This window comes from Malania oleifera, chromosome 4, assembly GCF_029873635.1.
Source record: "Malania oleifera isolate guangnan ecotype guangnan chromosome 4, ASM2987363v1, whole genome shotgun sequence".
NCBI lineage: Eukaryota > Viridiplantae > Streptophyta > Magnoliopsida > Santalales > Ximeniaceae > Malania > Malania oleifera.
The window spans coordinates 9,335,888-9,352,121 of NC_080420.1; the positions used below are offsets into that span (position 1 = coordinate 9,335,888).

At 37.8% G+C, this 16,234-nt stretch overlaps 1 protein-coding gene across 1 annotated transcript; it reads left to right on the forward strand.

Annotated features, from left to right (window-relative positions):
• The first annotated feature begins 5,130 nt into the window (after positions 1-5,130).
• LOC131154014 (polyadenylation and cleavage factor homolog 4) lies at positions 5,131-14,437 on the forward strand. The gene is made up of 7 exons (XM_058106466.1): positions 5,131-5,758; positions 6,860-6,961; positions 7,086-7,349; positions 10,185-11,018; positions 11,988-12,986; positions 13,077-13,625; positions 14,209-14,437. Exons 1-7 carry the CDS (start codon positions 5,384-5,386, stop codon positions 14,251-14,253), a joined length of 3,168 nt encoding a protein of 1,055 aa, XP_057962449.1. The 5' UTR covers positions 5,131-5,383; the 3' UTR covers positions 14,254-14,437.
• The last annotated feature ends 1,797 nt before the right edge of the window (positions 14,438-16,234 follow it).

Sequence of the window (16,234 nt, forward strand, 5' to 3'; positions counted from 1 at the left end):
ACTTTTTCACATAGAAGGAGTTGAATATGAGGTAGAGGAGTTGGCTGGAATTGATCAAGGACTACAATTGCACCATTAGCTATCATCCGGGGAAAACTAATGTGGTAACTGATGCGTTGAGTCAGAAGTCAGAGTAGGCGTCAGTATCTGTAGTAGTAGGTTAGCATCATATTAGATGGGATTTGGAAAGTCTTGGTGTAGAATTTGTCGTTGGTAATCATCAGTCTTTCATTGCTAGCTTGGTGATCCAGCTAACCTTATTTAAGAGGATAAAAGCCTCGCAGGCTAGTGATGTGGAGTTAGTTGAGACTATGGAGAAAGTGCAACACGGACTAGCTACAAATTTTAACATCTCCAAGAGAGGTGTATTGAGGTTCGGAAATAGACTATGTTTTGAAATACGAGCGGATAAGGAGGATGATTCTGGAGGAGGCGCATCGTTCTTTGTATATGGTATATTCGGGCAGTATGAAGATGTATTAGGATTTGCGAGAATCTGTCTAGTGGAGTGACATGAAAAAGGAGATTGCTCGGTTCGTGGAGCAATGTCTGACGTGTCAGTACATAAGGCTAAACATTAGAGGTCAACAGGGCCATTGTAGCCATTGAGTATTTCGGAGTGGAAGTGGGAGCATATTTTCATGGACTTTGTCACCGGATTGCCACCAGCGCTACACGACTAGAATGCCATTTGGGTAATCGTGGACAGGTTGACCAAATATGCTCAATTTGTACCGATGAAGGTTAGCTACCTTTTGAGTAGGCTAACAGATTTGTACGTGCAGGAGATACTTAGAATGCACGAAGTGCCGATGTCCATTGTTTTAGATCAAGACCCGAGATTCACTTCTCGATTCTAGAAGAGCTTGCAGGAAGCACTAGGGATGAAGCTTACTTTTAGTACATTGTTCCACCCCCAGACTGATTGACAGTTAGAGAGGACGATACAAATCTTGTAGGATATGTTACGGGCTTGTGTATTAGACCTCGGTGGTAGTTGGATTCAGTTTCTACTATTAGTGGAGTTTGCCTATAACAATAGCTTCTAAGCTAGTATCAAGATGGCACTGTTCGAGGCATTGTATGGTCGGAGGTGTTGGTCTCCTTTATATTGGGATGAGGTCGGTGAACGACAGGTTTTGGGGCCTGAACTTGTACCGCATGCTTCTGAGAAGGTTGGTTTGATCAGGGATAGGATTAAATCGGCTTAGAATCAGCAGAAGAGTTATGCTGATGTTGTCGCCATGAGTTGGAATTCGAGGTGGGGGGTAAGGTATTTTTGAGGATTGCTTGGATGAAAGTAGCGATGAGGTTCAGGAAGAAGGGCAAGTTGAGCCCGAGGTATATCGAACCATTTGAGATACTGGAATGAGTGAGTTTGGTGGCCTACAAGTTTGCACTACCCCCAGCACTTTCGAGGATCCATGATGTGTTTCATGTATCCATGTTGAGGAGGTACATGTTGGATCTGTCGCATGTGATTAGTTACGAATCTTTAAAGATTGGGGATGCTTTGGCATATGAGGAGATACCCGTTCAAATTCTGGACCGTAAAGTTCAGAAGCTGCGTACCGAGGAGATACCGTTAGTGAAGGTACTACGGTGGAATCACACAATTGAGAAAGTTTTTTGGGAGTTAGAGACAGAAATACGTCGGAAATATCCACAATTGTTTTGAGTAGTAGCTTGGTAGCAGGATCAGTATGGGTATGTATGTATGTAATATTCTGCTATTGTAGTAACATTGTGTGGTTAGTCTTTGGTAGAATTATGTAATATCGTGAGCTCCCGAGATGGTATGTATATAACCATGGTATTCCTCCACCATAAGTGAGGGTATGTATGTATTTGGGACGGAGCTATGATGTGGGTGACCGCTGGCTCTTTCTAGAGTCAGGTATGCTTTGAGTATGTGATTTAGTCAGTAAATGAGAGGTTACAAATTTCAAGGATGAAATTTTTGTAAGGATGGGAGGTTGTAAGAACCCGACCTGAGAATTTCAAAGATAATAAATAACAAAAGGGTAAAAAGGTAAATTTAGCAGGCTTCGTCGATGAAGCCATTGTTCTTGTTGACAAAGGCTCTCATACTCTTCGTCGTCAAAATTCAAAGCCTCGTCGACAAAAAGATACCGAACGAGTTGTAAAATATCGGAATAGGGTTCGTCGTCAAAGAAACCAGTTCGTCGATGAAATATGTAGATGATTCGTCAACGAAGGCGCAGTCTCATCGACGAATTAGACTGGGTCAAGGGTCTATAAATAGGATATTTTGTTAATTAATTGCTAAGAAAACTCAAAACCTCTCTCTCTCTCTCTCTCTCTAGGATTTCGGGCCGTCCGTTGCTGAAATCAATGATCCGACGTTGCTACGTGGATAAGGAGGAGAACCTCTACATTTATAGAGGATCAGAATTTCATTTCGAGGATTTTCGGGTTTTGACCCAAAATTGAGGTAATGGTCTTATTTCATTTTTATTAAGGTAGTTCTGTAGAGAATAGTATTGTAAGGAAATATTGTTCTTCGTTGTTTAGGTTTTGGTACCTCGGTTCGTAGTTTTGGAGTCGTTGAGCTTGTGTTTTGGTTTTTGGGTTAAGGTTAAGGGGTTTCTGTAAATATAAGTTATTTTTTAAATCGTAATCAGTAAACATGTAATTTACGATTGTATGTAAGATTAGGCCACTTATTTGGGAAAATCTATCGAGTGAAAATACGGGATTTTCAAATTACTATTTAGGGAAAATTTGGGGTTTCGGGTATCATCTCTATTTTTGTTGGAAAATTGTATGTTGAGATGACCGTACCTATATTTATTAAACTGTATTCTCGAAATGGAAACGATACGATTTGTTGTATACCAAATAAGTGTGGAATGAACTGTTGTATGTAAATGTTCCAGATTTTGTAAAAACAGTTGCGATGACTAATTACCGTAAGCTCAGAGGTATAGGAACATGAGTTCCAAATTGTTCCAGGTTTTGTGAAACGCCATGTCTTGGCTAAATACCGTGGACGAGAGTGCTCGACTTTATATCTGATGGTGTGAAATATTGCTTGTTTGTTCCGGTTGGTCACCGATGAGTGTGAGTTGATACCGTAATGATATCTCTATGGGGCTTCGGCTAATGTCAGGTTATCGGGTGCTACGTGTAATGCGGTCGGTTTCGGCCGAAGAGTGTGACGACACTGAACGTATGTGTTTGTATCGTATGTACTGGAATTGGATTGTGAAAATACTGAAACTGTATTCGTGTTATGTTTTATGTCAAAATAACACCTGTATGCCACACACTGATATAACCTGTTTTCTTCCTTACTGAGAGATGTCTCACCCCGATTATACAAATGTTTTTCAGGTCCTTCGAGCAGCCGTCACTAGCGTCCTAGCGTAATAGGAGCATAGTTGTCGGTTAGCTACATATAGTACTTGTGTAAATACGGATAGTTGTAACTGGATTGTCATTGTTGGATTTCGTAGACACTCGGGATATGTACTGCATTTTGGAGTGTAGACTCTAGTTATGTATAGACTCTGGTATGGTACGTTGTATGTATTGGAAAGAGCATTTCCGCTGCATATATGATGTGTATGTACGTGTATGTAAATGTGTATAGGATACGTATACCCCATGGGGTCGGACCCTAATTCAGTATAGTATCATGTATGTTTTAAATGATACAGAAATAGGTTAGGTTACTAAAATCACCCCTGGGGCCCATCTACGGGTTTGGGGTGTGACACGCGCTTTCCAAAAACAATTTGTCTCGAAGAATAAAAACTTGTTTTTTGTAAGAATAATTTTCTCCTTGAATTAAAATAGAATATATATATTTAAAAAAAAAACTAAAAAGTATATGTGGATACTTTTAAAGTTTTCTAGTAAAAGTTAATAACCCTTTTCTACATAAAAAATAATACTATATCTCCTTTATCAACAATATCTGTTATTGCTAAAAGTTATTTTTTGTTTTGAACTCTCAAAAATACTACACTAACCTTCTAGATATCACAATTTTATTTTTACTTATTACTCCACAATGCGAATCATAATGGGTCTATAGTACGTAACCTTACCTTACATTTTTGTAAGAGACTATTTCTACGCCTTGAACCTGTGACCTCCAGGTCATACATCGACAAGCTTACCGTCATGCCTAAACTCCCCTTCAACGCTATATTATAAAGAGTATATATATTTTTAAAAAGAGAATAGTAGCTTTTTTTTCAAAAGGTCACTAGAAAGATAAAAAAAAGCATCAAACTAAGTTCTTTTCTTGGTAGGGAAAGATATATTGCCCCTAAAATAAGCCAACATACTTTCCTCTCTTCCAACAATCGTAAACTTATATTAATAGAAATCATAGCAAGAATTAAAATATCCTAAACAAAAATATTGAAGTTCGAAAAACAACCACAATACCTTAAAATATCGTTTAATATTCATATTCAACACAAATAGTATTTTCTTTTCAATTCATCTGACAAAGGTTTTTGTGCATATTTTCATTATATTAAGGAAAAAAAGTTCTCCTCCTTCTAAACCTTATTTAAACTAAAGATATGTTTAAAACGAATAGAAAATAAAAAAATAAATATACTTTTTACTTTATTTATATTTATATTAAATATTATTAAAAATAAATTTTCTAAATATAATAAAAGATAAAAAAAATATTAATGATTTGCAAATGGAAAATTTTTACTATGCAATTTTAGATATTTTATTTTATTTTTATATATTTAATAGTCAAAATAAATAATAAATTCGCTATTTCATTAAATATTTTTTAAGTTCCAAACAACCCAAATTTTCGCTAAAATGGGTAAGTTTTTGACTGCTGTCTCTTTCTTGAAGGTGCGGTTTCGTCGGACCGTTCAGACAGTGGACTCCCAGACTGGTAGGGCCAAAGATCAACGGCTCGTAAGTCGGAAATTTGTTTGAGTTGACGATCAGAACCGTACGATTAGATTTTGGAACAACATTATATGTGGTCAACGGAGCACCCAATCACACTCTCAGTTTCGAAACTGCAGGGATATTACTTCCATGTGATGCATTCGGACCCAAAGGCGAGGCCAATTTCGGAAACTTATCTTTTGGACAGCTGAGATTTTTTTGATGAGCCCATAAACATTGATTCAGACCGTTGAGTCGGCCTTCCAAATCGGAAAGTAGAGACCTTTTGCTTCAGTGTCTCTCTGGTCTCTGCAAATTTAATCCCTCACGAGAAACGCCCTCGCTGTCTCTCTCTCTCTCTCCCCCTTCCCCCCCTCTCTCTCTCTCGAGGCTCCTTCAATGGCGAGGAGGGATGGTGCTTGGTCCGCCGTTCCGTTGGGGGGTAAAACCCTAACCCTAATTCGCCACAGACCCTAAAATCTCGATGGACGAAGCGAGGTTCGTGTTGCCGTCGAGAGAAAACCCTAGAACCCTGGGGTTCGCGTCTCCCAGTAGTTACAACAGCGCCGACTCCACTAGCAACAAGGCCATGTCCAATGACTTTGTGCAGAAGCCTCTCCCCACGATTCTTGAGCGCTTTAGGGGTTTGTTGAAGGATAGGGAAGAGGGCATGAAGATTTCCGACGATGACTACGTCCCGCCGCCTGGTACAGACGAAATTGTGCGGCTCTATGAACTCGTATTGTCTGAACTTACGTTCAATTCCAAGCCCCTTATCACGGATCTCACGATCATCGCCGGTGAGCAGAGGGAGCACGGCGAGGGCATTGCGGACGCAATTTGTGCTCGGATTATTGAGGTTACTTTTTTTCCCAATATTTGGGGAGTTTTTAAAAATAGTTTTGTTTTGTTTTCCTTTGTTTTTTTGGTTGGAATTTCAAAGGTTCAGTATTTATGCTTGTTTTTTTCTTTGGCTTCATGCTTGGTTATTGGTGGAATTTCACAATTGTCGAATAGCTATGAGAAAACTTTTGAGCGATTGGTTAGACAGATTAATTGCTTAGTTTATTTAGTTTAGAAATGCTTGTTGTCAATGAAAGATGCTTCCTTTTCTATATCCTGTGGTTTATTTGCTCATTTGAATTTCTATAGTTGTTGGAGGTGGTTAGAGAAAGAGAAGAATTGCTTCCAAGGTCGTTCAAGATTACTACTTGCCCTTCTACTTTTTACTGATCTTTCTTTCGTGCCCCTTATCAACTACAAAGCAAACGCATGAGATGAAAATTTAGAAAGAAAAAGAAGAAAAAAAAAAGAGCGCATCCCTCCCCTTTAACTTTCTTCAAATAGAACAGTGGGTTTGTGATTTCTTGTTAGTTAACTGGGTGTTCTATTGGGTTAATGAAATAGATTTATTGAATGTTATCTATAATGTACGTAACTCTTGAATATCCAATTTCACGAACTTCATCGTATCTTCTGGAGTGATATGGCGTTAATAAAAACCCAACATTGCCCACAATGCTAAAAAATCAACTACTCTGTTTTGCTTTGTATTTAAATGTAATACTCAAAAATTGGAGTCTAGTTATTGGCAACTCAGTTATTTTAAAGAAAGTGTCCCAGAAACTCAGTTATTTTAAAGAAAGTGTCTTATTTAAATGGGATAGGGTTACAAAAAAACCTTGTTTCTTGGAGAAGTTTAGATTATACAATTGAATAGAGGACCTAAAAAGTGTGCCATTCAAGGAACCAAATTGAGAAACAGAGATACAGTTGGAATATTCTTCAAGTAAGCTAGTAGGTGTAGTTTTGAAGTTCAAAAAGGATTTAAAACAGCTCAGTTATTTGACCATTTATATCTCTTAGTATTCTGTTTGGAACTCTTTTTCCTTTAAAAAAAATTAGTTCGTCCTGTGATTACTTTTATGAATCTCTGTTCATTTTTACTCATTTTTCGCAGGTCCCAGGTGAGCAGAAACTGCCTTCTTTATATTTATTGGACAGTATTGTCAAAAACATTGGCCGGGAATATGTTAGGCACTTCTCTACCCGTCTGCCCGAGGTTGGTGGAATTATTTTTTAAAATTTATTATTATTTCTTGTGGTGACTTGTATCTCAGAGCATGTGTATTAACATATTTATTTTTGTGTACTATTCTCATAATCATTTTGTTTATATTTATAAGGTTTTCTGTGAGGCATATAGACAAGTTAATCCTAACTTACACCCTGCTATGCGCCACCTCTTTGGCACCTGGTCAGCCGTGTTTCCTCAATCCACTCTTCGCAAGATTGAAGCTAAACTGCAGTTTTCTCCAGCAGTAAACCATCAATCATCTGGCATTACATCTTTGAAGGCATCTGAATCTCCTCGACCAGCTCATGGCATACATGTGAATCCAAAATACTTGGAAGCAAGACGTCAGTTTGAGCAGTCTCCTGCTGATAGTGTAAGCTTTGCAATGAAATTTTTGTTCTTCCTTTCCATGAAGCGCATTAAAGCTAGAGTGCATCTTATTCTTTTTCACTGGGTGAGAGTTTTTGGCTTGATGCTTTAGAATTTCTCAGTGAAGCAACTTTGCATCAGTTCATGTTTTATGAGTGGTAATCAGCACTTTTTACCAGTGCTATGTCTTATGTACCAAAAAAAAAAAAACATTGTATTGTGGTAATCGGAGGTTTTTGAACCAATACCAGTCTATATTGTACACAAAAATTATTGTACAGTGATACGGAGGCATCAATCCCTCTATTATTTCTAGAATTATTTGAGCTAGATGTGAGAGTTCATTTGAATGTAGTTCCCGATTTTTAATTTCTTAATTGGTATTTGTCCTGATAATAAAATAACTTAATAGATGTAGATGACATTGACCGAGTTTTTGAAGAAACCATGCCATTGTGTATGGGTTAATGAGTTCAAGAAAAGTAAGATAGATATAACTCATTATGTATCCTGCACTAGCTAAGTGATTGTTTTCCTGTGTGTGAGCCCAGTTTTCTCGTCAAACAGCTAACAATAGTGTGTATATATGGGTCAGTGAACTGTGTGGATATGAGTTGTATGCTAGGAAGCACTAATACTGACACATGACATAGATACGACATGATAATGACATGATGATATAGAAATTTTGAAAAAAAAAAAATGAGGATACAACATGGCAGGATACGTTAATTAGTTAATATAAGAAATATATATTTAGGTATGTTTTTCCCTTTAGATGACAAATATTGTACTTCTGATTTAAAATGAAATATAAGCACCATTATGCAAACTTAACAATTACAAATTTTACAAACTACACTTATAGAATCAACTACATTCATATCATAGAGTATTGGTCCAACAATAAAAAAACAATTCAAGGGCATGCCTGATGGTGGGCAATTGGCGTGGCTCATCAAGAAATTTGAAAAAAAAAAAAAAGTGGCAAAATGGTGATGGCTTTAGAAAAAAAGGAAAGGGGGGGGGGGGGGGATTATGGGGCAGGGGGATCTGGTGGTGACCAGGTGACCTGCAAGGCTGGTGCAGTGGCACTAGATATTCAAAGTCCAACTACCAAAACCTCTTGAAAAGTCTCTTGACCCATGTTCAATTGTTGTGTGTGTTATTTTTTTATTTTTATTTTTGAGACTTTTTAGTAGAATTAAAAAAAGGGGGGGGGGGGGGGGCATAAAACATTAATTTTGGTGCAAGAAGTATCCTAAAGGTGTTCTTGTTGTGTCAAGAAGTGTCATGAAGTGTCTCAGCTGTGTCCAGATAAAAAATAAAAATGAATAAATTAATTTCCAACATGTGTTGGATTAGTTTTGGGGAGTTTCAAGCAGGTGTTTGTATCAAACACATGTCGGATATGACACTTCAGGCTTCCAGAAGTGTCCGTGTTTCCTAGGTTATATGTTTTTTATACTTCCAAGATATTTTTTTCGATTTAATGTAACTTGTTAAATGCTTTCATTGGGATCTGATTGCTTTAGTATAAGAACTGTGACTCGTGATAACTTCTTACCCTGTAATGCCTGAAAATTCTAATAGCGCATTGAGGTAGCATTGGTCTCATGCTAAGGAAATAACTGTTTGCTTTGAAATTTTCTACCCTAGTCATGTTAGAGGTCTTCCGGTAGAGTTAATTTCTGGAGACATTAGGATCCACTTAACTGTGGCTGACATGATGTGTGGCATGGTATCAGTTGGTTGGTCAGTTGTGGTCTCCATAAGATTCCTTCAACTTTTGGTCTGATATTTCAGCCAGCAGACATTTTTTGTGGGTTTGAGCTGAGTTGCAACTGAAAAATTTGGTGGTTATTCAAGTTTTTTGAGTGGCCCGAGTCGCTGTTGCATTTGTGGGAAACATATTTCAACGGCAATTTGGTGGTAATTGCTGTAATATTTAGCAGCATTCTGCTTATGCAAATTAATTGGATCATAACATTTTCTCTTAATTGAATTGGCACTTTGATATCTTTTCCAACTGGCCATTGTTATGTGTGACAAATTCGCTCTGCATCTTTTTGTAGTCATTGATAGGTTTTTTGGTTGTCCCGGGCAGGAAAGTATGTGTAAACTAAAGATGACATGGACTTGTGCACTAATTTGTAAATTTATCAATTTACTAATTTATCCATCATTTGAAAATTTTGTTTCAACTATGAATATGTGAAAGGTTTTTATTATTTTATTTTATTTTGTTTTATTTTATTTTTTTGGAATAACATGGGAAAGTTCAACAACAACAAACAACAAACGGAGCCTTAAGTTCCACAAAAGGTGGTGTTGGCTACATGAATCCTTTTCCTCCAGTTTACATGATCGAGGGAAATTTTCCTCTAATAAATTTAGGGCTATTAAATCTTCACTATCTCCCAAGTTATTTTAGGTCCGTTCCTCCCCCTTCCGCTGCCTTTAGCAGTAATAACATGGAAAAAATATCAATTGACAAATTCTTACTCTTCCTTTATTAATAGTATCGATGTGCCCTCTTGCACTCAGATTTTTTTTCCCAATTTTTTTTTCAGGGATGGGATTTTTGTTTCTTTTTGTTTTCATTTTTCTCGAGGAGGAAGTGGGAGGAATAGGGATTGTATTCTTCTGATATGTGTGTGTGTGCATGCACATTTTAAAACAAGTTCACCTCATGACTCCATTTTGTTCTGCCCCACTCCCAAGCTGCTTGAAAGTTTGTTCTTCAATTTTTTGTTTTTCCCTTTTTATGTAGTTGGCATTGTATGCTGGTAAATATTGTTTACATTTTAACTGTATAAATTATTTTAATTTCTTGCAGAGCATTCAGCATCCAAAAGGAACTTCAAAATTAAAGGTTTATGCACAGAAACCTGCCATTGGATATGATTATGACTCTGATCGTGTAGAGGTTACATCCTCACTGGTTGGTGTCCAACAATCGAACTCAACAGGAGGTACTGGCCGGACATCTTTTGCCCTTGGGGCTGATAAGCCATTTCCATCTTCATCTGCTAGAATTGCAAGACCCTCTCCTTCAAGAATTGGGATTTCTGGGTCTTTATCACCTCGGGTTGATGAATTACCTGTAGGTAATTCTCCGAGAGGAGTTGTTGAAGGAGTTTCTCCATCCCATCCTGGGTATGATTTCGGACTTGGCAGAATAATGGGCAGAGATGAAGAGTCAAAGGAATGGCGGAGAAGACACTGGTCTGATGATACTCGTCATCGATTTGAAACTTCTGCTTTCAACCATAGCAATGGACGTGAGCTCCAAGGACCTAGAGCTTTAATAGATGCTTATGGAAATGACAGAAGGGAAAGAATTTTGAATGATAAGCCTCTGAAGGTTCAACGGCTGGAGGTGAATGGCATAAGCAGTAAGGTGCCGATGAGAACCTGGCAAAATACTGAAGAGGAAGAGTATGACTGGGAAGATATGAGCCCAACCCTAGCAGATCGGAGTAGGAGTAATGATCTTCCCTCATCCTCTGTTCCAGATCTTGTAAATTTTAGGACAAGACCTGGCTTAGGAGCGCTTGGTGCTGCACCCTTGGAATTGGATTTCAGGAGGAGGAATTGGTCTAGTCATGCTCAGCTGCCATCAGTGGATAATTCTTTAAAATTTGATGAAGGTTCAGTTTCCAATGTGGGGGTATGTTGCGTCAACAAGTTTGATGTGTTCTATCGGCATTGCTGTGGGTTGATGACGAGTCAGATTAATATCGTTGTCTATGAAATTGTTTTTGTTTTATTGTTTAGTCCATTATTTGTGCCTTTATGCCTTCTAGTCAAGTTCAACTATTTGGTTCATAATAGTAAATCTTGGTGCAATTTTAGATAGCTCTTCTGAATTCTTAAATAACTGGAATTTTAAAAAATCACGCAAATGGTACCCTAAGGTTTACAATTTCAAGCAAAATTGTACATTTTATTTTCAGTTTGGAGCAAAATCTTCAAAAATATAATATTACTAATTCATGGCCTTTGTCTATTACATGTGACAATTAACAGGCAAGAAGAAAGGTAAGTAATATAATTAGAAAACTTGATGTTATTCTTTATATGATAGGGGAGAATCCCTGCAGCTATGTGAAATGCCGGAGGTAAGTGATAATTCCATAATCATTTTGTCTGATATTTAAACCAGGGTGGAGCTTTCCACAATTTAATTTGTCTTCTCCTCAGTGATGGCCCTTTGTAGTTATTGCAGTTCACATTCAAGTTTGTCAATTGTTTTTTTTTCATTGTTCAGCTTGAGAAGCAGTTCTGAACCAATTCCCCCTCCCCCTTAAAATAAAAAAAAAAACTGTCTTCTTTTTTCTTTCTTTTTGACACCATTCCCCTCTTGTGTTTAGTGTACGTTTAAGGAGTGCTTATTACTGTTATCTTATCCTTCCGCTGACGCTGGTGGTTTTTGTTCCTGAGATTAATGAAAAAAATATGTGATTAGTTATGGAAATCGACTTGTATATAATCTGATTTCTTTCAATTTTATGCTCCCAAATCTTACTGTATTTATAGAACAGAAAGGCCCTGCTCATTTGTTTTGTGAAAAGATATTATAAACTTTCCAGTTTCCTTTTAACTTGCATCTTGAAGCGGGAATGTGCTTTTGTTGCAGTCTAGCCGTGGTTCAGTGAGCAGGTCATCTGGATTCCAAAATGAAAGAAATCAGATCCAAGGTTCTCGCTATCCCCAGGAAGCCTGGAATATGCTGCACAATGGCCCTCGGTTGTCACAACATAGCCTTAATTCTGAAAGAAGAGGATTCCAGATACCTGTTTCAGCAAGTGGAATATCTTCAGTAGCTGGTGAGAAAATGCCTGTGGGTGCTGATAATTTTGCAGATTCTGATGCAGAACTTCATACACTGTCAACCTTTGCATCAAGAACGGGTTCTTCAAGTCTCAACTCTATGAATCTGGAGACTCATTCTGCTGTTGTACCATCATCAACGGGCATATGGCCTCCTGTAAATGTGCATAAATCTTACCCACCCCCCATGTTACCCGTTTTTCCACAGCAGAAGCAGATTAGGAGTCGTTCTGATTTGATGAATTCTACCAGCACAGTTGTGAATCATGGTCCAGAAAAGTATGTGTTTTTGCCTGATCAACGGTTGGTTAGTGTAGAGAATAAGGCCCTGAGTTCAACCAAATTGCCCCCTTTGCCTAACCGGCAAGCTGGATTGATTCCTTTTAGTCAGCCCAACCCGCATGTTAGTAATTTGCAACCGCAAGTTATCCTCTCTCAGGAGTCTCAAGAAAATTTTGTTTCAACTGTTGCAGCTTCGGTACCATCTCATTTAGGGTCATCACCTATGATTCATGGATATACCTCTCAAGGGCCTGGTGTGGCTACAAGTGCTGCTTTGTTGAACCAACTGCATCATGTCCGTTCTTCAGTACCATTCCAGAATATACCAAACAGCTCTTTACATTTACAAGGGGGAACCTTGCCCCCTCTGCCCCCAGGTCCCCCTCCTGCCTCATCTCCAATGGTACCTTTGTCTCAGGGTCCCATCATCAATAGTCAACCTCCCGGTGGTGCATTTTCAGGTCTGATTAGTTCTCTTGTGGCCCAGGGGTTGATCTCATTAACAGCACAAGCCCCTACACAGGTACTATTTAGACAAAATTCCTGTGTTTTTTAATATATAAATTTTCTTGTGAAATAAGGATTGTATCTCATTGATGTTGTTCATATTTAGGATTCTGTTGGAGTTGAGTTTAACCCTGATATTCTTAAGATTCGTCATGAATCTGCAATAAAGGCTCTATATGCTGATCTACCAAGGCAATGCACAACGTGTGGCCTTCGATTCAAGTGTCAAGAGGAGCACAGTAGTCATATGGATTGGCATGTGACCAAGAATCGCATATCCAAGAACCGTAAGCAAAAACCTTCTCGTAAGTGGTTTGTTAGTGCCAGCATGTGGCTAAGTGGTGCAGAGACATTGGGAACTGATGCTGTACCTGGGTTTTTGCCTGCTGAGACTGTAATGGAAAAAAAGGATGATGAGGAAATGGCTGTCCCTGCTGATGAGGATCAGAATGTTTGTGCGTTGTGTGGGGAGCCTTTTGATGATTTTTATTGTGATGAGACTGATGAATGGATGTATAAAGGTGCTATCTACATGAATGCACCCAGTGGAATAACTGCAGGCATGGATAGGTCTCAGTTAGGTCCAATAGTGCATGCTAAATGCAGGTCCGAGTCCAGTGCAGTTTCCCCTGAAGATTTTGTGCAGGATGAAAGGGTATGCACTTATCTTTATATATTTTTATGAGTTTACTCATTCTTATTTGTGCCTGAGCATTCTTGTCTTCTTTATACTGTGATAAAACATGTGTGGGTACTCACAGGGAGGTGTGATGGTGACCATGTGTGCGTGTACATATGAGTTGAGCATGTAATAGACTTAAGTCTTGGAATCATTTATGATTTGGCAACAAACGCCTTGCAATTCCCATTACATGTGTGAACGAAGATCAAGTGAAATGGGTAGAACTCAGATAGAGTTTAGCGTGTGCGCTAGTTTTAACTTGCAACTTTAGTTACTGAGTTTGGAGAGAGTGCTAGTTGTATTGCAACTGCAATTTTGAAACAGATTTGCCATATCCATGTTCTTTATCTGCAATGGATAGAGTTCAGAGCGTGTGCTAGTTGCTAGTTTTAACTTACAACTTTAGTTACTGAGTTTGGAGCGAGCGCTATTGCAACTTCAATTTTGAAAAGGATGTGTCATATCCATGTTTCTTTACATGCAATGGATATGCTCTTGGATGTAAGCAAGGCTGTAGTAAATAATGTATTTTGTTTTTTTATCTTGTGATTTGCAGGGAAGTACTGAAGAGGGTAGTCAAAGAAAGCAGATGCGGGATTAGCTTAATTAGACCGGCTTTTATCTCCATTGTAACTTAAATTTGAGTTTTATCTTGTTAATGGTAGTCACACACTTAGTTTTATGGCAGTGTTGAAGCTTGCATCACTATGCTTCATGCCAGAATCATGTACATGTATAGTTGCACTTGTACCATCTTGCAGCAAAAGGTTACAAATTCTCTTGCAGCTTTTCCTTTCCAGCTTTCTCCCATCTTCTCTTTGCAGTACGGAAGGACTCATCAAATGTCTTCTATGGTCTCTAGTATCCTCAATTTTTTTTTTTTGAAATTTTTTTTGTTTTTGTAAAATTTTACTGTGCTTCAAGAAAAAAACATTAAAAAACCAGGGTATTGGATGTATTGATCAGATTATCAGCTGGACTCTTTGTTCTGCTGTTTGTTTCAACTCTCTACAGGGGGCAGGCACAGAGCTGTAGGTCCAATAAGTAGATTCGGATAAAAGACCATTTAGCTCGTTCAAGTTTTGATGAATTTCCAGGTCGTTTAGCTCATTTCAAATCTTGATGAATCATCTGAAGAAGTTAAACTGTGATCAAAACCACCAGCAGCCATGAGGGATTCCTGCCCCTTTTTGGTTTGTTTTCCATCTTTTGAGTTTTCAAAATTCTGATGGGGATTGTGATGTAACCTAAATGAATGCTTGTGAACTTAAATATTTCCTAATCGTGCAGATTCCCTTGTTGTTCATTCATCTTTAAAATGCAGAGAAATCTGTAGCAATTTATTGCTTCATTAGCTTCTGCCATTGATCCGATTGAGTTTGTATTTTGCAGTGTTCCTATTAACTTTACTCTCAAGTTTGTATTTTGCAGTGTTCCTATTAACTTTACTCTCACGCCATGTTTGGTTTGCGGATAGAATTAGAATAGGAAAGAAATGAAATAAAAATTTGAGAATGATAGAATGAAGTGATAAATTCAATTTCATAATTCAATTTCATTCATGTCTATTGCATTTCATTCTGACACACTAGATGGGAGTTAGATTTTTTATTTTTTGGTTACCGAGTACATGTTTGGACCATACGAATACAAATAGAGCATGAACTATTGCTGAATTTATTTTCTTTCTCTATACTTCGTCCAAATTTTCATGCAACTGCCGTAATAGACCATTGCGGAATGCTGCATAAACAATTGCTGAAACATTCAAAGCATTTTACATTCTTAATACGTCTTCTATTCCCTACTAGCACCTAAAATATTTTATTCTTTTAGTAGAAAATTAAACTGTGATTAATCAATCACATGTATGCTATCATAAAATGTTATCAGTAGTTAATATGGGACTGATGCACTGTTCTGTATCGATGGACCCTTTAGTAGTACAGTAATTAAAGACAATGGCAGCATCCTTGTCCCGCGCCCACTGCAGTTAACCCCAACTTTAGCAGCACTGGGTAATGTAGGGCAGAGCTTTTCAAGAATGGCTAGTGCAAGAGCAGCCTCCAGCGCTGGAAATATCCCTTCTAATCTGCAGTCTTTCATAAGCTGCAATCATTTAAATTTCTCATTTCAAATTCTCAACGCTAAAACTCACACACCCTCCAAAAATTAAAATAGAAAAGAAAAATTACTCTACATATATATTTTTAAATTTATAATTGCAACGGTATTATGCTATTGTTTACCATGAAGGGCTTCTTAGTCTGTGTCTTTGTGAAAGCTGAGCTCTGGGCTGACCCCCGGATACTCCAACCTGCCATTTGTAATCAAACAATTTAATTGAACTGAAGCACAACACCCCCCCCCCCCCCCTTTTTCAAAAAAAAAAAAAAAAAAAAAGTAATGCAATGCAATACTGATACAGTGATACGGTATATGACATGAGAGGAATAGTCTACATTAATAAATTTTAAAAAATACCATTGGATTTATAAAATAATATTAGAAGTGTTGTAAAAAAAATCATTTAATCGAAAAAATCGCCCTACATTTATCGAAGAACGAGTTCTTATCTATCA